This window comes from Trichophyton benhamiae, assembly GCF_000151125.1.
Source record: "Trichophyton benhamiae CBS 112371 chromosome Unknown contig01293.0, whole genome shotgun sequence".
NCBI lineage: Eukaryota > Fungi > Ascomycota > Eurotiomycetes > Onygenales > Arthrodermataceae > Trichophyton > Trichophyton benhamiae.
Window position 1 is genome coordinate 652,377 of NW_003315113.1, and position 22,970 is coordinate 675,346.

General features: G+C 50.3%; 9 protein-coding genes across 9 annotated transcripts; 5 read left to right on the forward strand and 4 right to left on the reverse strand.

Annotated features, from left to right (window-relative positions):
• Nucleotides 1-65: 65 nt before the first annotated feature.
• Nucleotides 66-763, forward strand: ARB_04190 (uncharacterized protein; the record flags this gene model as incomplete). Its single annotated transcript, XM_003017264.1, has 3 exons — nt 66-260; nt 320-350; nt 531-763. 3 exons carry the CDS (start codon nt 66-68, stop codon nt 761-763), a joined length of 459 nt encoding a protein of 152 aa, XP_003017310.1.
• Nucleotides 764-1,758: 995 nt separating this feature from the next.
• On the forward strand, nt 1,759-2,562 carry ARB_04191 (glyoxalase family protein; the record flags this gene model as incomplete). Its single annotated transcript, XM_003017265.1, has 3 exons — nt 1,759-2,017; nt 2,097-2,288; nt 2,402-2,562. The coding sequence occupies 3 exons, from the start codon at nt 1,759-1,761 to the stop codon at nt 2,560-2,562; spliced, it is 612 nt and encodes a 203-aa protein (XP_003017311.1).
• Nucleotides 2,563-3,191: 629 nt separating this feature from the next.
• ARB_04192 (uncharacterized protein) lies at nt 3,192-3,940 on the reverse strand (the record flags this gene model as incomplete). Its single annotated transcript, XM_003017266.1, has 3 exons — nt 3,192-3,403; nt 3,457-3,790; nt 3,851-3,940. The coding sequence occupies 3 exons, from the start codon at nt 3,938-3,940 to the stop codon at nt 3,192-3,194; spliced, it is 636 nt and encodes a 211-aa protein (XP_003017312.1).
• Nucleotides 3,941-6,144: 2,204 nt separating this feature from the next.
• On the reverse strand, nt 6,145-7,031 carry ARB_04193 (uncharacterized protein; the record flags this gene model as incomplete). The annotated part of the gene is made up of 4 exons (XM_003017267.1): nt 6,145-6,356; nt 6,389-6,500; nt 6,592-6,843; nt 6,909-7,031. The coding sequence occupies 4 exons, from the start codon at nt 7,029-7,031 to the stop codon at nt 6,145-6,147; spliced, it is 699 nt and encodes a 232-aa protein (XP_003017313.1).
• A 1,085-nt stretch (nt 7,032-8,116) lies between these two features.
• Nucleotides 8,117-11,002, reverse strand: ARB_04194 (uncharacterized protein; the record flags this gene model as incomplete). The annotated part of the gene is made up of 5 exons (XM_003017268.1): nt 8,117-9,247; nt 9,315-9,477; nt 9,542-9,597; nt 9,722-10,444; nt 10,562-11,002. 5 exons carry the CDS (start codon nt 11,000-11,002, stop codon nt 8,117-8,119), a joined length of 2,514 nt encoding a protein of 837 aa, XP_003017314.1.
• A 1,342-nt stretch (nt 11,003-12,344) lies between these two features.
• On the forward strand, nt 12,345-14,776 carry ARB_04195 (RING finger domain protein (Rnf10), putative; the record flags this gene model as incomplete). Its single annotated transcript, XM_003017269.1, has 3 exons — nt 12,345-12,599; nt 12,644-12,788; nt 12,945-14,776. 3 exons carry the CDS (start codon nt 12,345-12,347, stop codon nt 14,774-14,776), a joined length of 2,232 nt encoding a protein of 743 aa, XP_003017315.1.
• Nucleotides 14,777-15,983: 1,207 nt separating this feature from the next.
• ARB_04196 (uncharacterized protein) lies at nt 15,984-17,673 on the forward strand (the record flags this gene model as incomplete). Its single annotated transcript, XM_003017270.1, has 3 exons — nt 15,984-16,930; nt 16,992-17,323; nt 17,387-17,673. The coding sequence occupies 3 exons, from the start codon at nt 15,984-15,986 to the stop codon at nt 17,671-17,673; spliced, it is 1,566 nt and encodes a 521-aa protein (XP_003017316.1).
• A 474-nt stretch (nt 17,674-18,147) lies between these two features.
• Nucleotides 18,148-18,717, reverse strand: ARB_04197 (methyltransferase LaeA-like, putative; the record flags this gene model as incomplete). The annotated part of the gene is made up of 1 exon (XM_003017271.1): nt 18,148-18,717. The coding sequence occupies one exon, from the start codon at nt 18,715-18,717 to the stop codon at nt 18,148-18,150; it is 570 nt and encodes a 189-aa protein (XP_003017317.1).
• A 2,589-nt stretch (nt 18,718-21,306) lies between these two features.
• ARB_04198 (uncharacterized protein) lies at nt 21,307-22,732 on the forward strand (the record flags this gene model as incomplete). Its single annotated transcript, XM_003017272.1, has 3 exons — nt 21,307-21,439; nt 21,545-21,813; nt 21,872-22,732. 3 exons carry the CDS (start codon nt 21,307-21,309, stop codon nt 22,730-22,732), a joined length of 1,263 nt encoding a protein of 420 aa, XP_003017318.1.
• Nucleotides 22,733-22,970: the final 238 nt, after the last annotated feature.

The window sequence follows — 22,970 nt, forward strand, 5'->3', positions numbered from 1 at the left end:
GAGACGGGCGAGGTTTTATTCTCGCGAGCAGAGCTTGCAAGTCTGCAGGGGAGCCGGAACCAGCCATGGCAAGGAGCGACGATAGCTCAAGCTACCCGGGACCGGGTTGTAAGGAAAGGCGAGAAAGGGAGAAGAAAAAACGCGACACCAAGCTGGCAGGCAACCGTGCTAATGCAATTCTAACGAAAGGAGAAGAGAAAACGGAAGAGAGAGGGAGACGAATTGAACGGGATGGAGATGGAGATGAAGGAGAAGAAGAAGTGAGGTTGGAGGTTGGAGGTTGAAGAAGCAAAAATAATATTAATTTGGTCGGTTTTAGTTGGCGGTCGAGCTGTTTGCACTGTTTGCAGGTCTGGCTTAGTAAACGGCCGTTTCGGACTTAGAAAGTTGGCAGGCGAGAAAAGAAAAGAACGACTTTGGGCCTTGCAACGAACGGTGATGCTGCCGGGGATCGAGAGCGAGCGAGCGAGAGAGAGAGAGAGAAGACCGGAATATAGGATCAAGGCTCAGGAAGAGGCAGAATTGAAAAGAAGAAGAAGAAGAAGAAGAAGAGAAAAAACAAGAGAGAGAAGAGAAAGTGACAGCTGCAACGTCCGATGGTGAGCTGCTAACCAAGGGTTCATTCCTGCTCTATAACGGCATCGGTTCCTTTCTACTGGCTGGCGACCCCGATATCCAAATATGTTTTGTCTTAGAAGGTATGCAGATATATCCCGTATGCTTGGACTCCTCTATGGTACGGCCTTGGAACGACGACGGCTAACCTATATTGCACAGCTGGCTTCCCCTCCTTTTCATTCCAACGAACGCAAGCCCTCTGTTTATCCTCTCCTTCGTCACCCTCACTTACATCCTCCATCGACCCTGTATATACTGCTCTGCCCTCCTTCTGATCCTGTTCATCTCATCATGTCACTGGTCGGACCGCTGCTTCTTTGACCTCAAGGCGGATTGGTTTGCCCCGCGCTTCGCTCATTTGCCAGTAGCAGCCCCGACGATGAACGCAACTGCGACGACTCCGGCTCTTAACTCGACTTCCAGCGAGTTGACGGGGTATGTGCTTGATACCGTGAATACAACAGCCACTGCTCTGATGGGGGCTGCGCTTGAAGAAGCAAAACGCCGTGTCATGCCGAACGCATCATTGAGCGCCAACGAACCAGAATGGACTGGTATTGGCCTCGAGTGGTTCAGGAGTTTGCTGGGACGCAGGGAGTGGACTCTCCCGTGTGTTGATGTGAAGGTTAGACTGTAGATCAAGAGAGACCCTTTTCTACCCGTTATTCTGACAAATTTGAATATGCATGCAACTATATTGTGTTTTCTTCCACGGTTGTGGACTTGCAGCTTTGTTTTTCAACGACGAGCGACCTTCATGTCTTTTATGAGGCACGCCAGTTAGAGCGTATCATTGTATTGTTTTTTGTACCCTCTGGTCCTGCGCATTCACTTAATACCCCCCATTTTCCTACCGATCTAACTAATGTATACCACAAACTGTACTTTGTTCAATCAATCGAGGCCATGCCCCCCAAGATCCCTCAGGCTTGTCATAAAAATGTCCCAGAGAGCAAGCTTCTGTCAGACCAATCCAGAACGGGATATATTAAGCATCCAGCTAGGCAACCAAACCTTCTTTCGCTAGCGTTGATGCTCGACTCGAAGGTATAAAAGTCAACACGAAATCTCCTGTAGACTGGGCTAGAGAATCAAGCAAGTTATACTTACTATCATTGAATCAATGCTCAAACTGACACAATGGGCTTCTCACACGTTGGCCTGACAGTCCCAGATGACAAGTTCGAGGACACGGTCTCTTTCTACCTAGCTGCTCTAGCTCCGCTGGGTTTCAAAGAGCACCTCCGGCCCCATCCAAAAGTAGTTGGCATGGGCGTGTACTACCCGGAGTTCTGGATCTCTTCGAACGCCGTGCCTAGTTCAAGTGCCGGTATTGATGTACCTGCTGGCAGCAAAGATGTTGTGTTTGGTAGTACGCATATTGCGTTCAGCACGGGGAGTAAGTGATACTTCTATCTCTTTTTCGAGGAGCTCGGTATGTGCGAAAGGGCAGGTTCTAACTGTCTACCATAACATAGATCGAGAACTTGTTCATGCATTTTATGATGCTGCGCTGAAGCATGGCGGAAAATCGAATGGTGGTCCTGGTGTACGACCTCAGTATACACGATTCTACTACGCGGCGTTCGTGTTTGACCCGGCAGGAAATAATATCGAAACAGTATGTCTGTGGCCGGCCTGGTGTCATTGGAAGTACTGGTTTGGCATGGGTGTGTTTGGCAGACAAAAGACTGAGTAGATGGGAAGGAGGTCGGGAAGGGGGAAGCCAGTCAATTTATAAGTCTGTTTATTCTATATACGTTAACAATACTAGCTAGTACAGGTATATACCTGACGATGGAACCAACAGAGAAAGCAGTTAAACGAGCTAGGAGCGCGAGACAAGGACGAGAAAAGGAAATTAAAATAACTGAGAAAAGCAAGGGAAATAATATCAAGGAGATTCATCAACGCAGAAAGACATATTTGACTGAAACAGTGTAGGAACGTAAAGCAGTAGAGAAAATTGAACCAGCGTACACTAAACCAAAGTGAGTATCATAAAGCAGGAGCTAAAAATAGTTGCCATGTAGGGGATGTCGAGGTAAGGGCGAAGGGTGCTAGGGTGAGGGTTAAAATTATAAGATTAACATTCCACCTGAAGTGGTATGAGTGGGTTGGACATCAATTAAAATATTGATGGGCGGGAAAGGATAAGGGGATGGGGGGGGGGGGGGAGAGCATAAAGATAGAAAAGGAATGGCGTGGAGGTGTTGGGTATGTGGACGTCGGTAAGTAGGGACACGGTATGGGGGGTATATGGGGCCATTTCAAACATCTTGCGATAGAAAATGGCCTGTAGATATAATAAACAGAAAAAGATATGAGACAAAATTCGAACATTTGGCAATTACCCAACGCCTGTTCTGGATTTTTTTTTTTTTTTTTTTTTTTTTTTGTTTCCTGTTTTCTCTTTCTTTACTTTCACGTCTCTCGTAATATTCAAATACTTCATTCTGTTCATTCATTTGCTTCTTCCGGTTCGAAACGTCAAGGGATATCTTTGTCGACATCTCACTCGTAAGTAATAAGCGATATCTGTTAATTCGAGAAAGGCATGACAAAGTCGGAATTTAACTGTATGCTCCGCTAACGTTCATTGGCCAGTCGTCTTCAGTAATGCTGCTCCAGAAAACCCACACCATGATGACGGCACCAAAATTGAAAAGGGTCTCAAAGAAGGCGCCGTTGATTTTTCCGTCGGTGGCATTGCAGAGGTGTGTGCTAATGACGAATTGGAAAATCTGGCTCAGAGCAAAGAGAAGGCCAGCAACGGAAAGGTATACTAGTGGAAGTTAGCCTAAGTTATGAGGTCGACACAGCTAGACAGTAACTTACGCATGGGTCTCTTCTCCTTGAGCACCTTGACAACCAAGAAGGTCTCGAGAAGGAAGAATCCGACTATGCAAATCAGTGGAAAAAGAAGGTATAGAATGTACAATCCTATATTTTGGTTGGGGGCGCGGTGGCTGGATTGGAAGCGGCCTGTCCATGCAAAGGCGGTATCGAGGGCAATGTACCCAGTACCGACGAAGAGGATGAGAGCTGAGGTGACGAGAAGACCAAGCGAGACGGCGGTACCATCATCAATGAGCTGGTAGCCGACAATGGCATTGAGAAGGAGCAGCCAGGCAGTGGCACAAATGGCAGCAACATGAGCCGCGGAAAAGCCCTATAGAGACCACAAAAATCAGTGGGAAGCAATTCGAACATATATGAGAGAGATATATACCTTTCTAATAGAGTCGCTGAGCGGGAAAGCGCCGACTGAAAAGATCTCGCAAATAGAAATGATGATGAAGCCGATCAGGAACAGTTGCATTTCCCTGCCATTCACAGTTAGTCGAGAGTCAAAAACTCTGACGATCCAACAAAAAAAAACAATAAGAAAAAGGCCTCACCTTCGGCCGACTGCAGCCCTTTTTCTTTCCGACCGCCATATTAAGAACAGCGTTGAGAAGATGGCGATGAAGCAAAGTAATATGGAACCTAATTGGATCTGGTAAGTCATGATGTTCGACCATGGATAGCTTTCAAGAGGACATATCGTAGCCGTACCCAAGTTTCCGACATGTCGACCGCTGCTAAGATTGATTCCCGTCAAGGCACACCCGCCGTACTTTTCATTTGGTGGTTGATTGTCCCGGATGAAGAGCTGTCATGGCTGTTAGTACATAGTATATAACCTGCCACTTCAGGTCTATAAGGGCCAAGACTGGAAACGTACATTGCACACTGGAAGTGTCGAGTCCCGGCAGAAATCCTATATCCCCAAGTCAGCGCCATGTCCTCGTAGCAATTCATCATAATGTTCCGGGGCGCTAAAGTTCCAGCGCTGTCCAGAGCAGTCCTGGAGGAAGTAACAAGATGAGGTCCGGTGTGCGTACGTGAAACTTGCCAAACTGCGTCGACCCCATGATGGGACTCTTTCTGCCCTGGCGAACCTATGCGTCTTTTCCTCCCCCCTGGGCAAACACAAGTATGTAGCGACAGTCGATAGAAGCCAGCAATGGCAGTTCAGAAAGCAGAAAGGCAAGAAGCCGAGGTTTTCCTGGTATTCAGTCTTGATGTGGAGTTGCCGGTCGGTGTGATAAGGCGAGCGATTCGATAATAACCAACCCAAGCGCTCAACAGCCTGGCCGGGGAGGACTTCGAAGAATTCGGCGGTGCGAAAGGTGTGGCAGCGAGGAAGATGGCGCTGTCGAATGTCTCGAGGTTGAGGTTGTCGGTGTCTGGAGTCTCTGTGCGAGATGTGGCAGGCTGGGAGGTTGTTGACAAGAGGGAGGAAAAATGTCAGATGGAGTTGTTCCTGGTGGAGAGAGTCCACTTCCTGGTACGCCACAGCAAGCTTCGGTCTGCTTCCTTTTTCTCTTTCCTGGGTAACGCTGAGACTAGCCTGCGATCGATCGATAAGGGCGGGAACATCGATCACCTTTCCCTGTCACCATCACGGAGCGCAACAAGCAGCACGAGAAGGAAGACGCTGGCGACGACGGCGGGCGTTGTCGAGAAGCAGCAAAGACGCAGCAGAAGAAGCGTTTCTGTCGATGGCTTTTTGCGTTTCAGGGGACGTATTTTTGGGTGCAGTTCCGCTGTATCGCGGTGACGAGGTACTGCTGTATCAGGTATTGTCACGGCGGTGTATCAAGCACCCAGGCACGGCTAATTTCTGGCCAATCAGACGGCGGGACAGGCCGAGATGGCGGTGGCTTTGCAGGGCAGTGAGTGGAGCCAAGGCCTGTCCTGGCGTAAGAAGCGTAATTTACCTGCCAGGCTGATACGCGACGGTACGATCCGCGGGTGCCTTGCGTTGTCACGGCCTTACAGATGATACATCAGTCCAGCAAGGTGCCTGCAGCAGGCTGATCATGCATGGCGGAGATGACAAAGGTGTTTGTTTATGGAGAGGACGACGAGGACGGCGAGGAAGAGGGGGTCGGCAGCAGGATGAAGCAAGTGTATAAGTAGAGAGGGCCAGCCGTGGTTCGGAGCCCGGAGCAAAAGAGACGGGAGGGAGAGAGGAGGAAATGGAAGCCAGGGCAGGGAGTCTATGCATGAAACAGCTGGAGGCCAGGGCGGTGCTATCGATGAAACTTCGGAGCTACCCAGTACGGTAACTCAGCAAAGGAGTTAAAGGTCCTTAATTCGAGGGATGAGGGTAAGCTCGACGTTGGTGCGGGACGCAAGATGCGAGATGCTAGTGACATGCTTAACCTGCATCGATACGAGAAGATCGAAATTCCCCTGGGCCTTTTGGCTCTCTACAAAGACAAGAAGATGGCAAGACAGGTAACTGGGCATTCAATGTCTCTGTACAGAGTACAGAGTAAAAAAAGCCATGATACAACTTCCAATTTCCATCGCTTGGGGCGGGAGTTGCCATGCCAGCTAGTCGTCGACGCTACAAACGGCTGTGCTCAGAATACTCCATAGTAAGTTAGATATCAGCCTCTATTCTCGCTCGTGGCGTCGGTAGCAAGCCATACAGCAGTCATCTCGCTTCTTCTTGGTCCACGTAGCGCCCTCTTAGCACACGTTTTCAACAACGAGCTCCTTGCCGTCTCCCTCGCCTAGCTCAACTTTCAAGGTACGCCCAAAGACTTCAAACATCATCTCGGCGCACACCTTGGTCAGTGCTGGGTCATACCGACCTTTGCTTAGCTCGTCCCTGATAAATGCATCTTTGAGAATGGTCAGCCAACCTAATTCTCCGTAGAGGTATCCGTACATAATGGCTGCTGCAGTCAGGGGATAGATAGCTGTGACATACGCTGTGCCCAAGCAGCTTCATAGAAGCTGAAGCAGACACCCTTCTCATGTAGGGTGCTACGAATCAAATCTCGACCTGGCGCTGGGACGTGGTTGTCATTCTTGCCGAAGATCTATGTAAGGGTGGTTAGCAGATAGTTTTTTTTTTAGCACCTCTACAACTATAATAGAAACCAAAAAAAATTCTATGGCTATCAGACATACCATTACTAGTTCCCCTTTGATATCACCTGCTCGCTGGAGAGAGTCATCATTCTTCCCTTCTCCGAGCGAATGACTGTGGATATCGGTTGCAAAGTAACACACGGCAGCCTGGATACGTGAGTCGAGTGCACATCTGTACGCTAGATGGCCTCCCAGACACATTCCAGTGGCACCCACGCGACCGTTGCAAGTAGGTAGGGAAAGCAGGTAGTCCACGCAAAGGCGAGCATCCTCATCATATGCAGCTAGTTTCTACGTTGTAGGAGCACGTTAAAGTTAATCGAGAAACTCATAGTTATTGCAAACAGTACGCTTACCTTGGTGATCTTCCATTTATTGCCGTTATCTGTATCCTCGGCATTGTACTGCAGTGGCTCGGGGCCGGTGAATTCATGGTAGCTAGATGGTGCAGCACAGATATATCCCTGGCCAGCTATCATGCGTGCAAACCGTGCAACCGGGCCAGTAACTAAAGCATACAACGTTAGAATGGCGCGTTTCGCGGTTCGATTTGACAGATACCTTGGTATATCTCGCTGAAGACTACTACTCCCGGGAACTTTGCACTAGGATAGCCTGGGATAGTGGGATGGAAGACGTATATTCCTATAATGCTCGTGTTAGCTGCGGCCTTGCTGATGGACGTCAGAGAGGCGGGTTAGAGACTCACTCATCTGCCCCTCTCCGGCGACAGTCGTCTTCACATCATGGGTAGATTCCTTTACTAGCATGATTGCGACTGCAGGCGGGAGTTACTGGATCTCGCTATTTAACTAGAGCCACCTGGCTAGATCTCAATCAGCTCTGCCACTGGAGCTGCAAACTATGTATGTTGTAGTCTCTAGAGTTGGTGTTGATGGATTTTAACCAGTCAAGTCTCCAAATCAAACGCCGCTTTTAGGCCTACCAACAGCTTCCTGCATACATACATATACATCGCGCAAGAAGCCACTGCCATTAAAGTACAGGCTTACGAGTAATTTAATTACTCGGTGTAGCTTGATAGTTGGAGCAGTGAGAAGATAAAGCTAGAACAGGAACCCCTTTTTTTGCTGATACGTTTCTCAATACATGAGGTGATATAAGAGAAGTAATGCGGGTAGAAAGGAGGTAGGTAGGCGGATCGAGAAGACACAGAGGAACTGAGAAGTTCATAAGGCGGAGGGGAAGGATAGGGTAAGCTGATGGTCTGATGGTCAGGAGTCTTAAGAGTAAAAGGGCGGGTTTTTTGGTTGGACAAGTAAGAAAAGACTGGGTAGAGCCAGAATCCCGTGCATTTTGTGCACCATATATATCCTGCCACAAGCTATACACAAGCAAATATGTGCAGAACATATGTAGTAATACAAATAAGCAGGGGCTATTTTGATGATTTGAGGGGTTTCTTTTGAAAGAGTTAGTAATACTAATATAATAGTATCGCATGGGTGTTAGTAGTAGTAAATGGTAGTTAGTATAAAGCAAAGCGTGCATTTATCGTTCTTTGGGTAGATTTTTTTTTTTTATCAGTGACGCTAAAATTCGCTTAAGCGCTGTGAATACGCTGGTAAAAGAGGAGATATGCAACTTTGTTATCTCGAGAAGCGCCGAAACGGGCGCTGCTGGAAGCTGTGGGGGTGCCTTTGCCGGAGTCGGCTTTAGGCGAGGCATTACCGCTAGCAGCAGCGGCGGCGGCAGCAGCGGCGGCCATGGATTTTTGCCTAGAGTGGCTGCCCGAGCCAGAGCCATTGACTTGGCTCCAACCTCTCCCGTTATCTGGGTGGTCTTGCTCGTCAGCATCAAATTGGTCATAGATGTTGTTGCTGGAAGTTTGGTCACTAGAATTATTGTGGCGCTCAAGGGCGGCAGAGAGCAGTTTTGGATCCTCTTCACTACCGCCAAAGGCTACTTCTTCACTTCGTACACGGCGGATGTAGGTGTCGTCAAAGCGGACCCATTCACGTCCATCCTGCCGGCGGACTTCAACCGTGTAATGCCCCCCACTTGCACTCTTGCCATGATGATAGATAACTCCAATGAGGCGGTATTTGGGGAGGCTGCCGTTCTGGGCAGAAAGGGCATTACGGCGGTGTGGGGGGAAGACCTCCTTGGGTATCTCCAGTTCAAGTGGGTATCCAATCTTCTTCCAGATCTTTTGCGTGCCATTGGTGACGTTATCATACTGGAAGCGCTTGAGGTGAAGGATGAGGACAGGGGGTAGATTCTCAATGAAGACTTGTTTGGTAGCATTGACTTTGGGTCCACGGGATGATTGGAAATCTCCATGCATGGTTTCGGGCTTGGTAAGGCCCTTGAGGGCGTCGATAATGTTGTTGACCTGAGGGGATCCAATGTCAAGTTGAAGTGACTGATAGGGTTCAAGAGTTACAGAGTTTTTGTTTCCAGGCACCCTGAACTCTGATCGGATTTTACCGCTGAAAATACGTGTAATGGGCGATTCGCCAGAGCTATCGCCGGACGACCTGGTGACTGATGCTTTCTGTTTGTGGCCAACCTCCAGCCAGCCGTCACCAGTAGAATCATCTGCGATGGAATGAGCATCCACATCAGAAGAAGTAGAAACGTCGGACTTGTCTGCCATGGCATTCTTAGTTGCCAGGAGGCATTCATCATGGAGCTCTTCGAGAAGGAAGCCAAGGAATTCCTGGGCATCTTGCTGATGACCGCGCTATGACGGAGTTAACGAAACTGACGGCGTATAAAAAAGCAAGCGCCAAACTTACTCTCATGTCCCTAAAACGCGGGAGATGTCGAATAACTTGATAAACATATTCTGGAATAAAAGATTCGCCGTACTCCTCCAATTCGTTTTGTTTCAACCGAAGCCTTAATTTTTCCACCGAAGATGCCGCATCAATAACCCTGAATTCCCGTAGAAACATAATCCTAAAGAGTACATTAGCACAGGGAACAGAAATATTTAGTCAAGAGCAGACAGAGCGCAACTTACATAGCATCCACTAAAGGGCTGTCACTTTTGAAGCTATGGGCCGCACGACGGCCAATCTGATCAAGAAATTCATAAAACGGAACGCAAAAGATTAAAACTTGTAGGATCTGAGTAGGATTGTCAGTGCTGGTTGAATTGATATGTGTGTGTGTGTGTGTGTGTCACAGGAGGGCGACTTACAGAATTCATATAGCACATATTTCCCGTATTTACAAGGCCACGAGGTTCTAAGAAAGCAATTTTTTCGCTATACTGATCAACATTCGAACCAAAGCTGTTGAGTGCTTCAGCCAAAGATTCACCCCGAGTGAGCGCCAAGGCACCGGCTTGAGGAGAAGCAGCAGTTGATTGTTTTGCAGCGGCCTTTGAGCGAACAAGGTCAGCCCAAGATTTTGGGGCAGCCCGTTGCGGTGCTGGATATGGGGTTGTGTTGCTGGTAGTCTCGGAGGAAGCTGGCGGCTGTGATTCTTCCTCGGTTGGAACATGTCCGTTTTCCATGACTGTTGGAGCTGCTGCCTCGGTTGCACCCGTTTTCTCAGGAGTAGTCTGAGCTGAAGATTTGGATTGCTTGGAGGCTGATGGGCTTTGGGCAACTAATGGAACGACGGGGACTACCGGAACACCTGCTCTTGTAGTGCTAGCCTGGCGGGCGTGTGCTGGAGTTTGTTGAGCGACGGTGGCTGAGGGCAGAGACGGAGTATCTGCTTCGGATTGGGCCACAGAAGCTGGCTTAGCTGGTTGGTCTTCAGCATTATTCCCCTGAGGTTCGGTGTCTTCAGTTTCATTCTCGTCCTTGGAAGGCAATTCTACGGCGAGGGAAGAAGGCTGAGTAACACGGTTCTTACGGCGACGTCGTGGAGGCTTGGAAGGAAAGGGAGCCTCTGGAACGGAAAGCCAAGGTAACTATTAGGTTAGTAGAAAAAGCACCTGTCAGTAACTATATTGATATAATTACAGCTTGCCAATTTTTTTCGTTTGAGAAAAAATCGAGGGTTTGCAAGACCAAGCACCGGAACTCACTGGAGGTTGGAATACCTGTCTTACGCCTGACCGAGCCTCTGGTCTTCTGGCGGTGATTGGAGGTGGTGTAGGGCGTGCACTGTTGTTGGTAGAAGCATTGGTTGAGGCATTGCTGCCCACTTCACTGCCAGAGCGGGTTAGAGAATGCTGCGCAGACTGATCCTCCTGCGGCTCAGTGATGGCCGGTGTAGACAGGGAAACGGGAGGCGTGGGCGAGAAGGCCGACGGGTGAGATGTAATGGGAGTGCTGGACTGTGTCCGGAGGGCTGGAGACATGTGTGGTGGAGGCGGCGCGTGGTTCGGGGGTTGGGGCCGAGGATATGAGCAAACAATCAATGGGGTATTATACTGGGGGTAAGGCTGCATTGGAGGAGGGTGAGGAGGCATCTGCTGGTACGGGTACCAGTTCTGGAAGTTCTGGGGTCCGTACGGCGGCGGCATGGGCACTGGCCCGTGGGCGTGAGCGTGAGTGTGAGCGTGAGCATGTCCGTGTGAATGGCCGAGTGCGTGCGGGTGCGGATGGGGGTGGTGGTAGGCCATGTAGCCGGGCGACCTGACGTTGGGCGGCGCGGACGAGTACGGCACCTCGTGCTGCCGCCGCGGAGGGGGCATGGGAGGCTGCCCATGCGGCAGAGGAGGGGGGTGATGGTTCATCGCGGGCACAAAAGGACCAGTGGTGTCTTGGGAGTTTTATTTTTCTTTCCTGTGGTCCCTTTCAGCGGTTCTCGGAGGCGGCTTGACTGGCTGTCAAAATGCGCTCTGCTTGGACGCCATGCATAGTAGTCGACCAGACAGGCCAGTTCTTGCGGGCAGGAGGCGACACTCTTATCAGATTATCGAGGAGCCCGTCTGTCGGTCGAGCAGTGAATGGCGGTTGGCCGTTGGTCAAGGGGAATCTGGTCGCTGAGAGTGTGAGGTTAGTCAGGTATTTTCTGATTCTGATCGCTGGCTCGCCCACGCTCCACTAAAAAAATAATATTCCACACAACTCACAGACGACGGGCAACGGCCAGCGCAGGACGAGCAGCACGCGCAGACGTCGGCAGCCGCAAGAGCTCGTAGGTATCTCGCTCTACCGGGCGTGGGCGGGCAGGAATGTTGTCTGGAGATCGAAAGCTCTCTTTTGGCGGCGTCGCTTTTTCGGTTTGAGGTCGTTGAGAATTCCCAAAAAGGGAAATTTTGTCCCCCCGAGCAAGGATAAGGTCACGGGACCACAGCGCCAGCCCGCCAGGCGAAGCTCGCGTTGGGCAGCGAGAGAGCGACGGCGAGAGAGACGGCGAGAGAGAGAGAGAGAGAGAGAAATGGGCTTGGTCGGACGAGACGAGGCCGTAGAAGGGGCCAATGGGTGTCGCCAGCTCGCTCCAGACGGTTTGCTGGTCTCTCTTGGAGCCCTTTCTTATGGAAGGGAGAGGGAGGCATGGAGGAAGGCCGCTTGCTGTGTTATTTTGCTGGCGCTGCGGCAGGTTTGCGCTGTGTTTGTCCTGTTTGCATCCTCGGGTCGCCCCTCTTCCCTTCGTGGTGGTTGAAAAGCCGCGATGGAGACGGCGAAGACGACGACAGACGACGACGACGACGACGTGAGACGGAGACGGAGGAGACGAAGAGCGACTTTCCCACCCTTCCTGCGTGCATCATCTTCAGCGTTGTTGTTGAGCCCAGTCTCTACGGCGTCGGCGTCTTTAGGGAGGCAGAGGCGGCAGTGACATGACGGGCCCCGTCCTGGCAGCTTCAGTGTCATCGTCAAGCGGAGCTGGGAGACAGACCCCCCGGAGAGGCGCAAACAATGTCGGCAGGCCCAGGACAGTCCTCTGCGCCATCTAAACTGACCGGGAACTCCAGCCAGCCGGCGTCATACCATCCACCGTCGCAGTCACACTCGTTTGGGCCGGACTCTCCAGCTCGTCGTGTCTCGGGCCCGCTCGTGGGAGGCCAGTCGTCCAGCAACCTAGCTTCGGCCAGGAACAACCAGTCGAAGAAGGCGAACCACAAGCGTCAGCGGAAACCTCGTCTGGTGGACGAGGATGCTATTGCTGAAGCCGTGCGTGTCTTTCATAGTCCTTTGTTCTGAGATCGTTAATCCAGAGAACAAACCCCCCTCGACTGACTCAAGATGTAGGCAGCCATGAGGTCAACTTCCAGCAGAAAGGGCCAAACCTCTATCACTCACTTGATGAACTTTTCGCTACCTCCACGGCCTCACTCATCTCCTTTCCGGCCCCATCGTCACGTAACCTACCATTCCGGCTCACACCGTGTTGATAAAGCGAGGTACGGCTAACCCCCCTAAATTCCGGCACGGCAACAACACAAATGTCAGAGACCGAGACCAGGCTGACTGAACGGTTTACATGCAGATACGTCAATGCAAACTACCGGTTTATAGTGAATCCAAAGAAGAATTACCATGCACAGGCCACTAATGCAGACGTCCACCTGGATTGGGACACTGTGCTGCAGGTGTTGGTGTCGACGTCGTCCTCCCAGCCCACCAGCTGTCCCATCTGTCTCTGTGTTCCCGTAGCTCCACGGATGGCCAAATGTGGACACATATTCTGTCTGCCTTGTCTTATCCGCTTTCTACACACTGTCGATGACCAGGATGCACCTCCTGTCAAAAAGGCGAGATGGAAGAAATGCCCAATTTGTTGGGATCCGGTTTACATGTCCGAAACCAGATGTGTACGGTGGTACTCCGGCCAGCAGATCGATACGTTGATGGAAGGCGGGGATGTCTTTCTCAGGCTAGTCATGCGTCACCCTGGCAGCACTCTTGCACTTCCCCGGGATGGGGCCGACCGACACCCTCACGGACCCGAGGACGATCTCCCGTGGTATAATGCAGCAGAAGTAACCGACTATGCACGGTTCATGAAGGGCGGAGAGGAGTACATGATATCTCAGTATGATGCCGAGCTCGAGGCTCTTGAGAAGCAAGAACAGGAAGACGAGCTTCTTTTTGGGCAGGACTCAACATGGACCCAGAAGGCCATGGCTGCCATTAGAGAAGCCAAAGAAAAGATCAAGGGAATTGGTAACCCGCCTCATTTCCATAGAAATGACGGAAAAGAGGACAAACATGAACAGGATCTATCCCTATCTAACTCACCACATACAGAAAAGACCCCGGCTTCGCATTTGCCTGGAACATCATCACATTCAGTGCATGACACAACACCCAGAAATAATTCAGGAAACGCAGGTGAAGTTGAGGATATCTCGTCTAGGGTGTCTAAGCTTGATATACACCATCAGCCGCATACCAAGCAATCAGCTCCATCATCGGATGAAAGGACAATCCACTCGACCGCCAACGAATCGGAAAGGGGCCATCCTCCTGATGTGCCATACTATTTCTACCAAGCTCTGCCCCATTTCTATCTCTCGTCTCTTGACATACGAATTCTAAAATCTGCGTTTGGCGACTTTTCAATGTTCCCATCCACCATACTACCCCGAGTCGAGCACATTTCTACAGGCCATATCATGGACGACGACCTACGCAAACGTGCCAAGTATCTAAGCCATCTACCCCATGGCTGTGAGCTGACCTTTCTAGAATGCGACTGGACCGACCTGGTCAGCCCCAGCGTTCTTGAGAAATTCAGTGTCGACATTGAACGCCGCCGGAAGCGAAATCGCGAGAAGGCAGCCCGTGAAGAGAAGGAGCGTATCCGTGCTGAACGGGAGGAAGATGAGAAGCGGCTAGCAGGAGCTAGCCGACGGAAGAGGTCCAGCCTGTCGTCTCCTAGTGAGCGACCCTTCAGCGCTAGTGACTTCCAGCCACTTGGCCCCGGCGCAAGCAGCCAGGCCGCCAACGACGACCATGTAGACACCAGTGTTTCCACCGCCTCGCCTCCATGGTCCTCTTCGCAGAGCCGCAACAACCAGAACCACCAGTCGTTTGCGGCTCTAGCAACGCCGTCGAACAGCCCCCCTTCCCGCCGGACAGTATGGGGTACAGCTGTGGTCGAATCCAGCTCCCCCACTGCCGGTTCGAGTCGGGAGCCCTACCCTCCCAACCATGATGACGGCTGGCTTCAAGACTGGGAGGCAGAGCTCCTGGCCGAGCAGCGGGAGCTCATCATGCATGGCACCAACTCCAATAGTGGCAATAGTAGCGGGACTGGTAAGCACACACCCGGTGCCACACCGGGTAAGAAGAAGAAGGCTAAGAAGATCACACTCATGTCTACCAATGCACGACGAGCAGCATAGCCGTTCGCAAGAGGCCTGCCTGGCTACAAGTCAGCTCGCTTCAAATAATACTAACCACACCTCCTTCAGTATCTTTCCTATCCTACTTCAGTGATAAATGGCAGATTCAGCCTTTCTGGGGTATTTCTGAGCCTCATCTCCTGGCTCATTCTCTCAAATGTTAATAGAATCCATCTGTCGACAGAGACAGGTTTGCATCCGTATATAATACATCAAACATCAAACAGGCAGTGCAATAATGGCAACGCGGCCCCCGTCCTACCTTGCATATATCTTCCAGTAGCCGTCCAGTCGATATTATAAACAAACAACGCCCAGCCGCGCCCTGGCTAACTGCATCGTCGCTAGCCTACTGTCTAGCGCTGCCTAGTGTGCATCTTAGCCTCTTCGCATTCGCTTGCCAGGGATTCTCCAGCTTTGTTGCTTGCTGCAGCCAGAGAGTCAAGACGGGATCCAGCAAAGTCAATTGGACACTCGGCTCTACTCTGATAAACACAGAAAGAAATAAATAAAAAAAATAAAAAATAAAAGTCATAAAAAAGGACGAAGAAGAAAAGAGGAAGAAGGGAAGGAAAAGGGAAGTAGAAAAAGAAAAGCTGAGGATCTGCCTGAATATTTGGGCCTCTCTGGTCTTCTCCATTTAATTTCAGGTACCCTCAGGGGCTCTGGTTGGCAAGCAAGCCCTGCCGGGTCAGGCCTGAATGCTCTCGCTCTCCCCCGCCAGATTTGCCCCCTATTATTTTCTCTCCCCCTTCTCTTAATCTCTCGCTGGCACACCGTCTGTTCCGTTCCTTTTTTTTTTTTTCTGCTGCAGAAGCGCCCTGTGGAATATTCAAGTATCCGTTGCTTCAGCTTCGCCATGACGGTGACACGATCACAGACCGGGAAGACCCCTAAGTAAGTGGCCCCCCAAGCCTTTTTGCGGCAGGACAAGAGCGCCCCGTGGGAATCTGAGGCGCGATAGATAGATAAATAGCTGGCCTGCGACGCCTGCCAGCTGGTTCCCCCCGATCTCTTTTCTCCTCGACAAGGGCAAAAGGGAAATCATTAGAAACAAGTACACGGCTGACGGTTGGTGTTATTGGAAACCTCTAGAAAAGCGCAGCAGGACGCATATCTCGAGACTCCGCGGCGCATCACACGGAGTCGCTCGTCTGCCACGCCCGAAGTGAGCTCAGATCTCGCAGACTCGATAGAGAAGCCGAAGATGTCCAGTCCTCGCAAGCGAGCCACGGCAAAGAAGGCGGAGGAGCTCAGGGAAGAGGTCGAGGAGCATGTCTCGACTGCCAATGGCTCCAACGGCGCTGCTAACGGCGCTGTCAACGGTGCTGCTGCTGCGAATGGCCACAGTGAGAAGAAAGCCGAAGCAGAGCAGACTACGGAAGACCACAAGATCACCGACCACATCGAGTTTGGCGGGACTCCAGGCGTGACGGCGATGATGATAGGATTCCCTGCGCTGATGTACTACATGTGGATTGGAGCAACTTACTACGACGGCGCATTCCCAACTCCCTCAGAGGGCCAGTCCATGCCCGACTTCCTGCAACACCTCCTTAACCTGGTATATACCGGCGCATTCCCATCGCTCAAGGCATGGACGATCTACTGGGGGTTTTTCATCTTCGAGGCCCTCGCATACATGTATCTGCCCGGAATCACCGTCAAGGGCAGACCATTGGATCACCTGGGAGGAAAGCAGTTGACCTATTACTGCTCGGCTGTTTCGTCCTTTTATACTACTATCGTTCTGGCGGTTATCCTTCATGTCACCGGAGTGTTCAAGCTGTATACCATCATGGATGAGTTTGGTCCGATCATGAGCGTAGCCATCATCACCGGCTTCGTCATCTCTATCATTGCTTATTTCTCTGCCATTGCCCGCGGTGCTCAGCATCGCGTGACCGGTTACCCTATTTACGACTTCTTCATGGGCGCAGAATTGAACCCGAGACTTTTTGGGATCTTGGACTTCAAGATGTTCTTCGAGGTCCGGCTGCCATGGTACATCCTTTTGCTTGTGTCCATGGGTGCTGCTGCCAGACAGTATGAGCTCTACGGATACGTCTCTGGAGAAGTAGGCTTCATCCTCATGGCACACTTTTTGTATGCCAACGCATGCTCAAAGGGAGAGGAGTTGATCATCCCTACTTGGTATGAACCTTTGGCGCATAATACGTTGCTCTCCTATAGCATCTAACACTTATCTCTTTAGGGACATTTACTATGAAAAATGGGGTTTCATGCTTATCTTCTGGAACTTGGCTGGTGTTCCGCTCAGCTACTGTCATTGCACTGTCTTCCTGGCCAACCGTCATCCTTCAACCTATGCCTGGAACAAATACGCCCTTGCCTTCCTCTACATCGCCTACCTTTTCGTCTACTGGGTCTGGGACACCACCAACAGCCAGAAAAATAGATTCCGCCAGGAGTCCCGTGGCCTCGCTGTGATCAGAAACACCTTCCCGCAGCTCCCATGGCAGACCGTCAAGAACCCAAAGACAATTACCTCCAAGAAAGGGGACACCATCCTTGCCGATGGCTGGTGTAAGTTTTGCGAGATGAAATAAAACATTGTTGTTATTATGGCTGTGCTAACGTTAATGTCAGACGGATATGCCCGAAAAATCCACTACACTTGTGATCTCTACTTCGCCATCAACTGGGGCTTGATTACTGGATTCACCAGCCCATTCCCTTGGTTCTACCCCGTCTTCTTCGCCGCCATGATCACCCATCGTGCTACCCGAGATATCCAGCGATGCCGTGCCAAGTATGGAGAGGCATGGACAGAGTATGAGAAGCAGGTCCCTTATCTTTTCATCCCCGTAAGTCCACCAACCGCATCTTTTATGACTGGCTTACACCAAACTAACCTGTTTTATTCCAGTACGTAATTTAAGTGACCGAAGATCACTATATTAATCACTTGAAGTCGAGCCGTCGCCAAAAGTTTTAGCGCATAGACTTCTTGCCTTCCTCCCTTTTTATTCTATCGTCTGCGTCTTGCGCCCTTCGCTTGGCCTTGGTTTCGTTCTTCCTTTTATTTTATTTTCTCCCCTACATATATACGTCTTTTATCCTACTATCATTTTGATTTAATTGGAGGTACCTGTTTACCTTCCCTACGGCCAGGGAAAAAGGAATGCGAACGAAAGTGAAGATAGAAAGATGAATTACAACATACATAGATATGTAAAGAAGAAATGAATTATCTGCTTGCAAATGCACACGCTCTCTCCTCTGCTCACTCGGTCTCCCACCCGAACCTGCTCGACTAGCTCGGCCTTCGACCATACACAAACCTCATCTGAACATAGAGGTGTGACTGAGGGTCGGTAAAGTCGTTCCGCACAGCTGTAAAAAGGACATCAAGCTCTTCCATGGTCCAACCAAGGACCCGGGTAAATACTGCCATTGAGCCAGACTCCAGCCACTCCTGAATATTCATTGCTTGATAGTGACCTATCTCTTTCATCTTTGGGTCTGGTGACCATCGTCCCACAGGCACCTATGCATAGGAAGATCAGCTCAACTTGCACAACACCAGCCTTGTGTATCACCAACTGCATCATACCCACCTTAATTACTTCTTCAACAACGTCTACAAATCCTGCTGCCCTCATCTTTTCCGCCCAGGTCTGTTCGACGTTCAACGGTTTGCCAAATTTCCGATACCCTTTTACTAGTAATTTTTGCCACAGGTTGGCTGTCACTGCCCGTTCCCGAGTTCCGTCATCCGAAAAGAAGTTTGCTTCGGTACTTTGCACTTCGAGATATCCGCCAGGAAGCAGATTTTCGTACGCCTGTGCAAAGAACTTATCATAATCTGATATAGAGCCTACCAGGTTGCGGGCATGGATGTAGCTGAAGTGGTATGACTCGGGGTACTGCCATTCCTCTTCAAAGTCATCTATCTCGAATGTGCAGTTACGTGGCATCCTGAATTGAGAGGTAGAGGTAAGTAAGTATATTTAACCTGCCTTTCTATTTTCTATTAGCTTTCTTACCATAGTCTTTGGATAGGACTTAGATCCGTCCCTGGTTAGTTCCACGTCAGTAACGTCCACCACAGTTTGATATCGGCGGCAATGCATGCATACCTAGGACCTCACAGCGAGGATGGCGCCTTTGATATATGTAAGGTTAGTAATGCTTCTTTCTACCCCAGCAATACCTCTCGCGAATTTGAATTGGTTATCTCACTCCGCAAATTCAAACGCCCAAGTACCAGTCCCAGTCCCTAGGTCAAGTACACGCTCTGGACTTCCCTTCAATGGGGCTCGATGTAGTTTGCCGTTTAGAAGAAGGTAACATATCCTATGCTCCTTTGTATCAAATCAGTAAGAGAGACACGGGGAGGCTGTTCCTGGTTCATAAAAATGAACACTTACTAAGTCCATACGATCCTGTTCTCTCTTATCATTTGGCTTTCCAGGGGTATATAAGTAAGTTCACGGCTCTCTACTTGGATAGACAGGTGTTTGTATATCCTTGGCAACTAACCAAAAGGTATGCTCCATCGCGATAGCCGTGGTATCGCCGTTGATTCTACAGTCAAGTTGGAAGCCATGTCAGACTGGACGGTGTATTTCCTTCTGCGACCAAGTCTGACACTGCAAACAGGTCCATAAGACGAGGTATACCAGGGTTAATGAACCTACTTCATATCTATGTGGTTACACAATGACTAGAGTTAGCAAGGCTCAAGATTGGATGGAACTGTCGTGGGGAGTCAGTCACCTATAGTTGTATACAGTTGAAGAAACAGATGTAGTTCCGCTGCGCCGAGGGACACGATGACGTTAGCACAGAGCAGTCCGATTCATAGAACCCCAGCTCCCTTTGAGAGTGCTTTAATGATGGCGGTTTACTTACAGGTGAGATTGTGACCAAATATCGGTTTCATACTCTGTAGGGGAGTCTCCGTTATCCTACACCGAGTTAGGCATCACAAAGCAGGCTGAAGGCCACGATAAACAGGCATCTTACACTGTCCACCTCGATTATATCGTCCATACTCATGGTGTCTTGAAATATCAGAGGGGCTTGTTATATATTATGGGGCAAAGACTCAAGACGGGTATTGTTCCTGAACTTCGAGTATTAGATCGAGCACTCCCAAGGTCAGAAGAAAGTCTTTTCGGATGGCATGCTTTCTTATCTGCAACCTTCGAGATGCTGGGTATATACGAGACAAGGTCCCTGTCCCGTAAAAACGGCCCAAGAAAAAATATAGCTGGCTGCTTTGCCGTCAAAGTGTACTGTTTAAGTAGCTATGGAGTACTGGCACGACCGATATCAAATTCTAGGAGCAGAGCGCAGCGATCTCGGGGAAGAAGAAGAAAAATCACAGGGAGCACTCTCCCGTGAAAGTCAAGACAGGGCAAAAAGCACGTAGGCGAGAGCCTTTTTTTTCCCTCTTCCTTGTTTGCACTGCAGACTGGTCTATGTTTGCTTTTTGGGCTGAATCCAACAGGCCTGGGCTTGTCTTGTCTCAACACAACTCGCCGGGTTGGAGGCCAGTTCGCAGCTCCTTCAACCCTTGATCCTGACCGCTGGAGGGCTACCATCTACTTCGATACAGGCCGCACAGTGAGCTAGCTAGAGACGTGGGCGTCCACTGCTGTCTCTGTCGTCAGCAGCGCTGTGGCAAATATCCTCACGGGGAATTCAGGGGCACCACCACGCGAGACCTCCAGCATCACTAAGCAGCTTCCTGAGCCCACCAGCCCAGCCAGCTCTCAGTCCGCCCGCTCTACCCATGCCCGGGATCCCCACCGGCGAGCCAATAGCGCCCGCCAGCCTGGTAAGTTGCAGGCGATGTGTCCGAAGAACCAGCACGCCGGGTCGTCCTTGCGGCGGTGCGGTACGAGCAGCGCAGTGCCCGCCTGCGTAGCCAGCCTGTCTGGGGGGCCGTGGCAGCCCGCAGTGTAACCGGACAGCAGTCAGTGAGCTAGTCAGTTGACTGACTGACCACTTACTCGACGGTGCTCCACGGTTGGATGGTGTGTTGGCTGCTTGTTTTCGTCACTCACGGTGTACACTGCAATACACAGGACGCAATCTGGTGCATCCGCGGACGGTATAGGGAACCAAGTTGATCACCATTAAACCCTCGGATTCTCACGGCGAGCCACTCACAGCTGTGTGCAGAGTCCAAGGGGAGTCACATAGGGCTAATACACCGATGCAATGCAGGTGCGGGGACCTTTTCAGTCCGTTTGGCTACCTAGGGGGCTACTTGGGGCCAGCTTCATCGCCAATGACGGTCAAATGGCGCAGGCTACTCCTCCTGGATTATACCCATGGCATCTCAATAGTATAGCCAATTTAATTGCCGCAGCCGTTGGCCGTTAACCAGCTACGGGTCGAAGTATCAACACACTGCAAACTTACCACTTTCTCTACACTATGACATGGGCGTGACGTCAGGTCAGAGAGGTATCAATATAACAACTGGACCACGGCTCTATCGAGAATGAAGACTGTCTGGCATATCGCTGACAGGGACGAATTAATCAATCAACATGGCTCTATTCTTGCAAGGCTGTGAGTTTGCTCGGCAATATACATCCTCCCTTTTCCATGGCAGATCCCAGCCCTCTAAGAGGGCTCTTAAACTAGGTGTCCTGTCAAACGCTAAGATAAGTGCTGCTGCCGGTAAATACCTCCATCCCAACCACTTTATTTGATGTATCAACTGATACCGATGACTATCAGTCGTCTACCCTGCGCTAAGCCACCCGGACGTGGATTTATATGCAGTTGCGTCTATGGATCCCCAAATGGCGAAGACCGCAACAGAGAAATACGGCTTCTCAAAGTCCTACCGCTCCTTTCGGGACCTACTGGATGATCCGTTGATCAATATTGTCCATATATCCCTACCACCCAACATATTTTTTGAGTGGGCTACGAATGCATTAACTGCCGGAAAACATGTTATCTGTGAAAAGCCGTCTACAGCAAATGCAGATGAGGCAAGAACATTGATCGATGACGCAGAGAGGCGGGGCTTGATCCTCCAAGATGCCGTAGGTTTCTTATCCGCTCTCTTCTATAAAACACCTTTAGTAACCGCCACTCTTCTAGTTTCATTGGCAATTCCATCCGGCCGCTCATCGGTTCAAGGAGATTGTAGATTCAAAGAGATACGGAAGAATCATTCGTACTGATGCCTGGATGACATCTAGCCCTGCTGTGCCCGATGCAGATCCAAGATGGCAGTATGATCAAGGCGGTAGGCGTACTAGCACCAATGCACGTCCATTTCTGACTCTTTTTTTGCTTATCATGATCCCTTTTATAGGCGGTTCCTTGATGGACGGATCATATGCCTTATCATTCACTCAATATGTGCTCCCGTCTAAACGTCCAAAGAGGATCCTCTCGGCAGCTGCTCGTCCATCAAGGGATGATAGCCGTGTTGACGCTGCAATGCATGCACTATTGCTCTTTGAAGACGAAAAGGGTAACCCCATTACCAGCCGGATTTACACAGACATGTCTCGCAGCAGACTAGGCGGTATTCTCCCTCGTGTCTGGGAACTACCATCGATCGAGGTGGAGACGGATGCCGCAATACTCTATTTCTACAACGCAATGATGCCCCATATCTATCATTACATCTCCATCACTGATAAGCGGACTGGGATCACGGAATACAAGACACAGAGCTCTGGAGGCCCTCTCTGGGATGAAAGATGGACTACAGGAGGAAAAGGAGGGAAGAGTCACTGGAGCACATATAGATGGCAACTGGAAGCATTTCTCGAGAAAGTCAGAGGCAAGGAGCCTATATGCTGCATTTCTAATGACGATGCCATATACAACACGGAATGCATTGATAAGATTTACAAAGAGGCTGGAATGCCCGTTAGAGCGGACCCGGAGGAGATCCGGACAGGTGAAAGAGGCCAGATGCCAGGGAAAACTGAGAAGTCCAGCGGATAGGGCTACTCGAGAGCCCAGACTATCGAGTAAGTATGATGTAATAAAAGCTCTGACATAACTTAATTGTATCCAATTTGTTTAATATATTTAACCTTTCTATTTTCCAACTTGATAATCATCCACTTCCACCGTCCATTCATCACCCACTGGTGAAACCGAAGTATATGGCCCACTATTGGAGGCAGACCCCTAGTATGATTTACACTCAACTGACCCATACCCATTTCCTTCCCCTGCG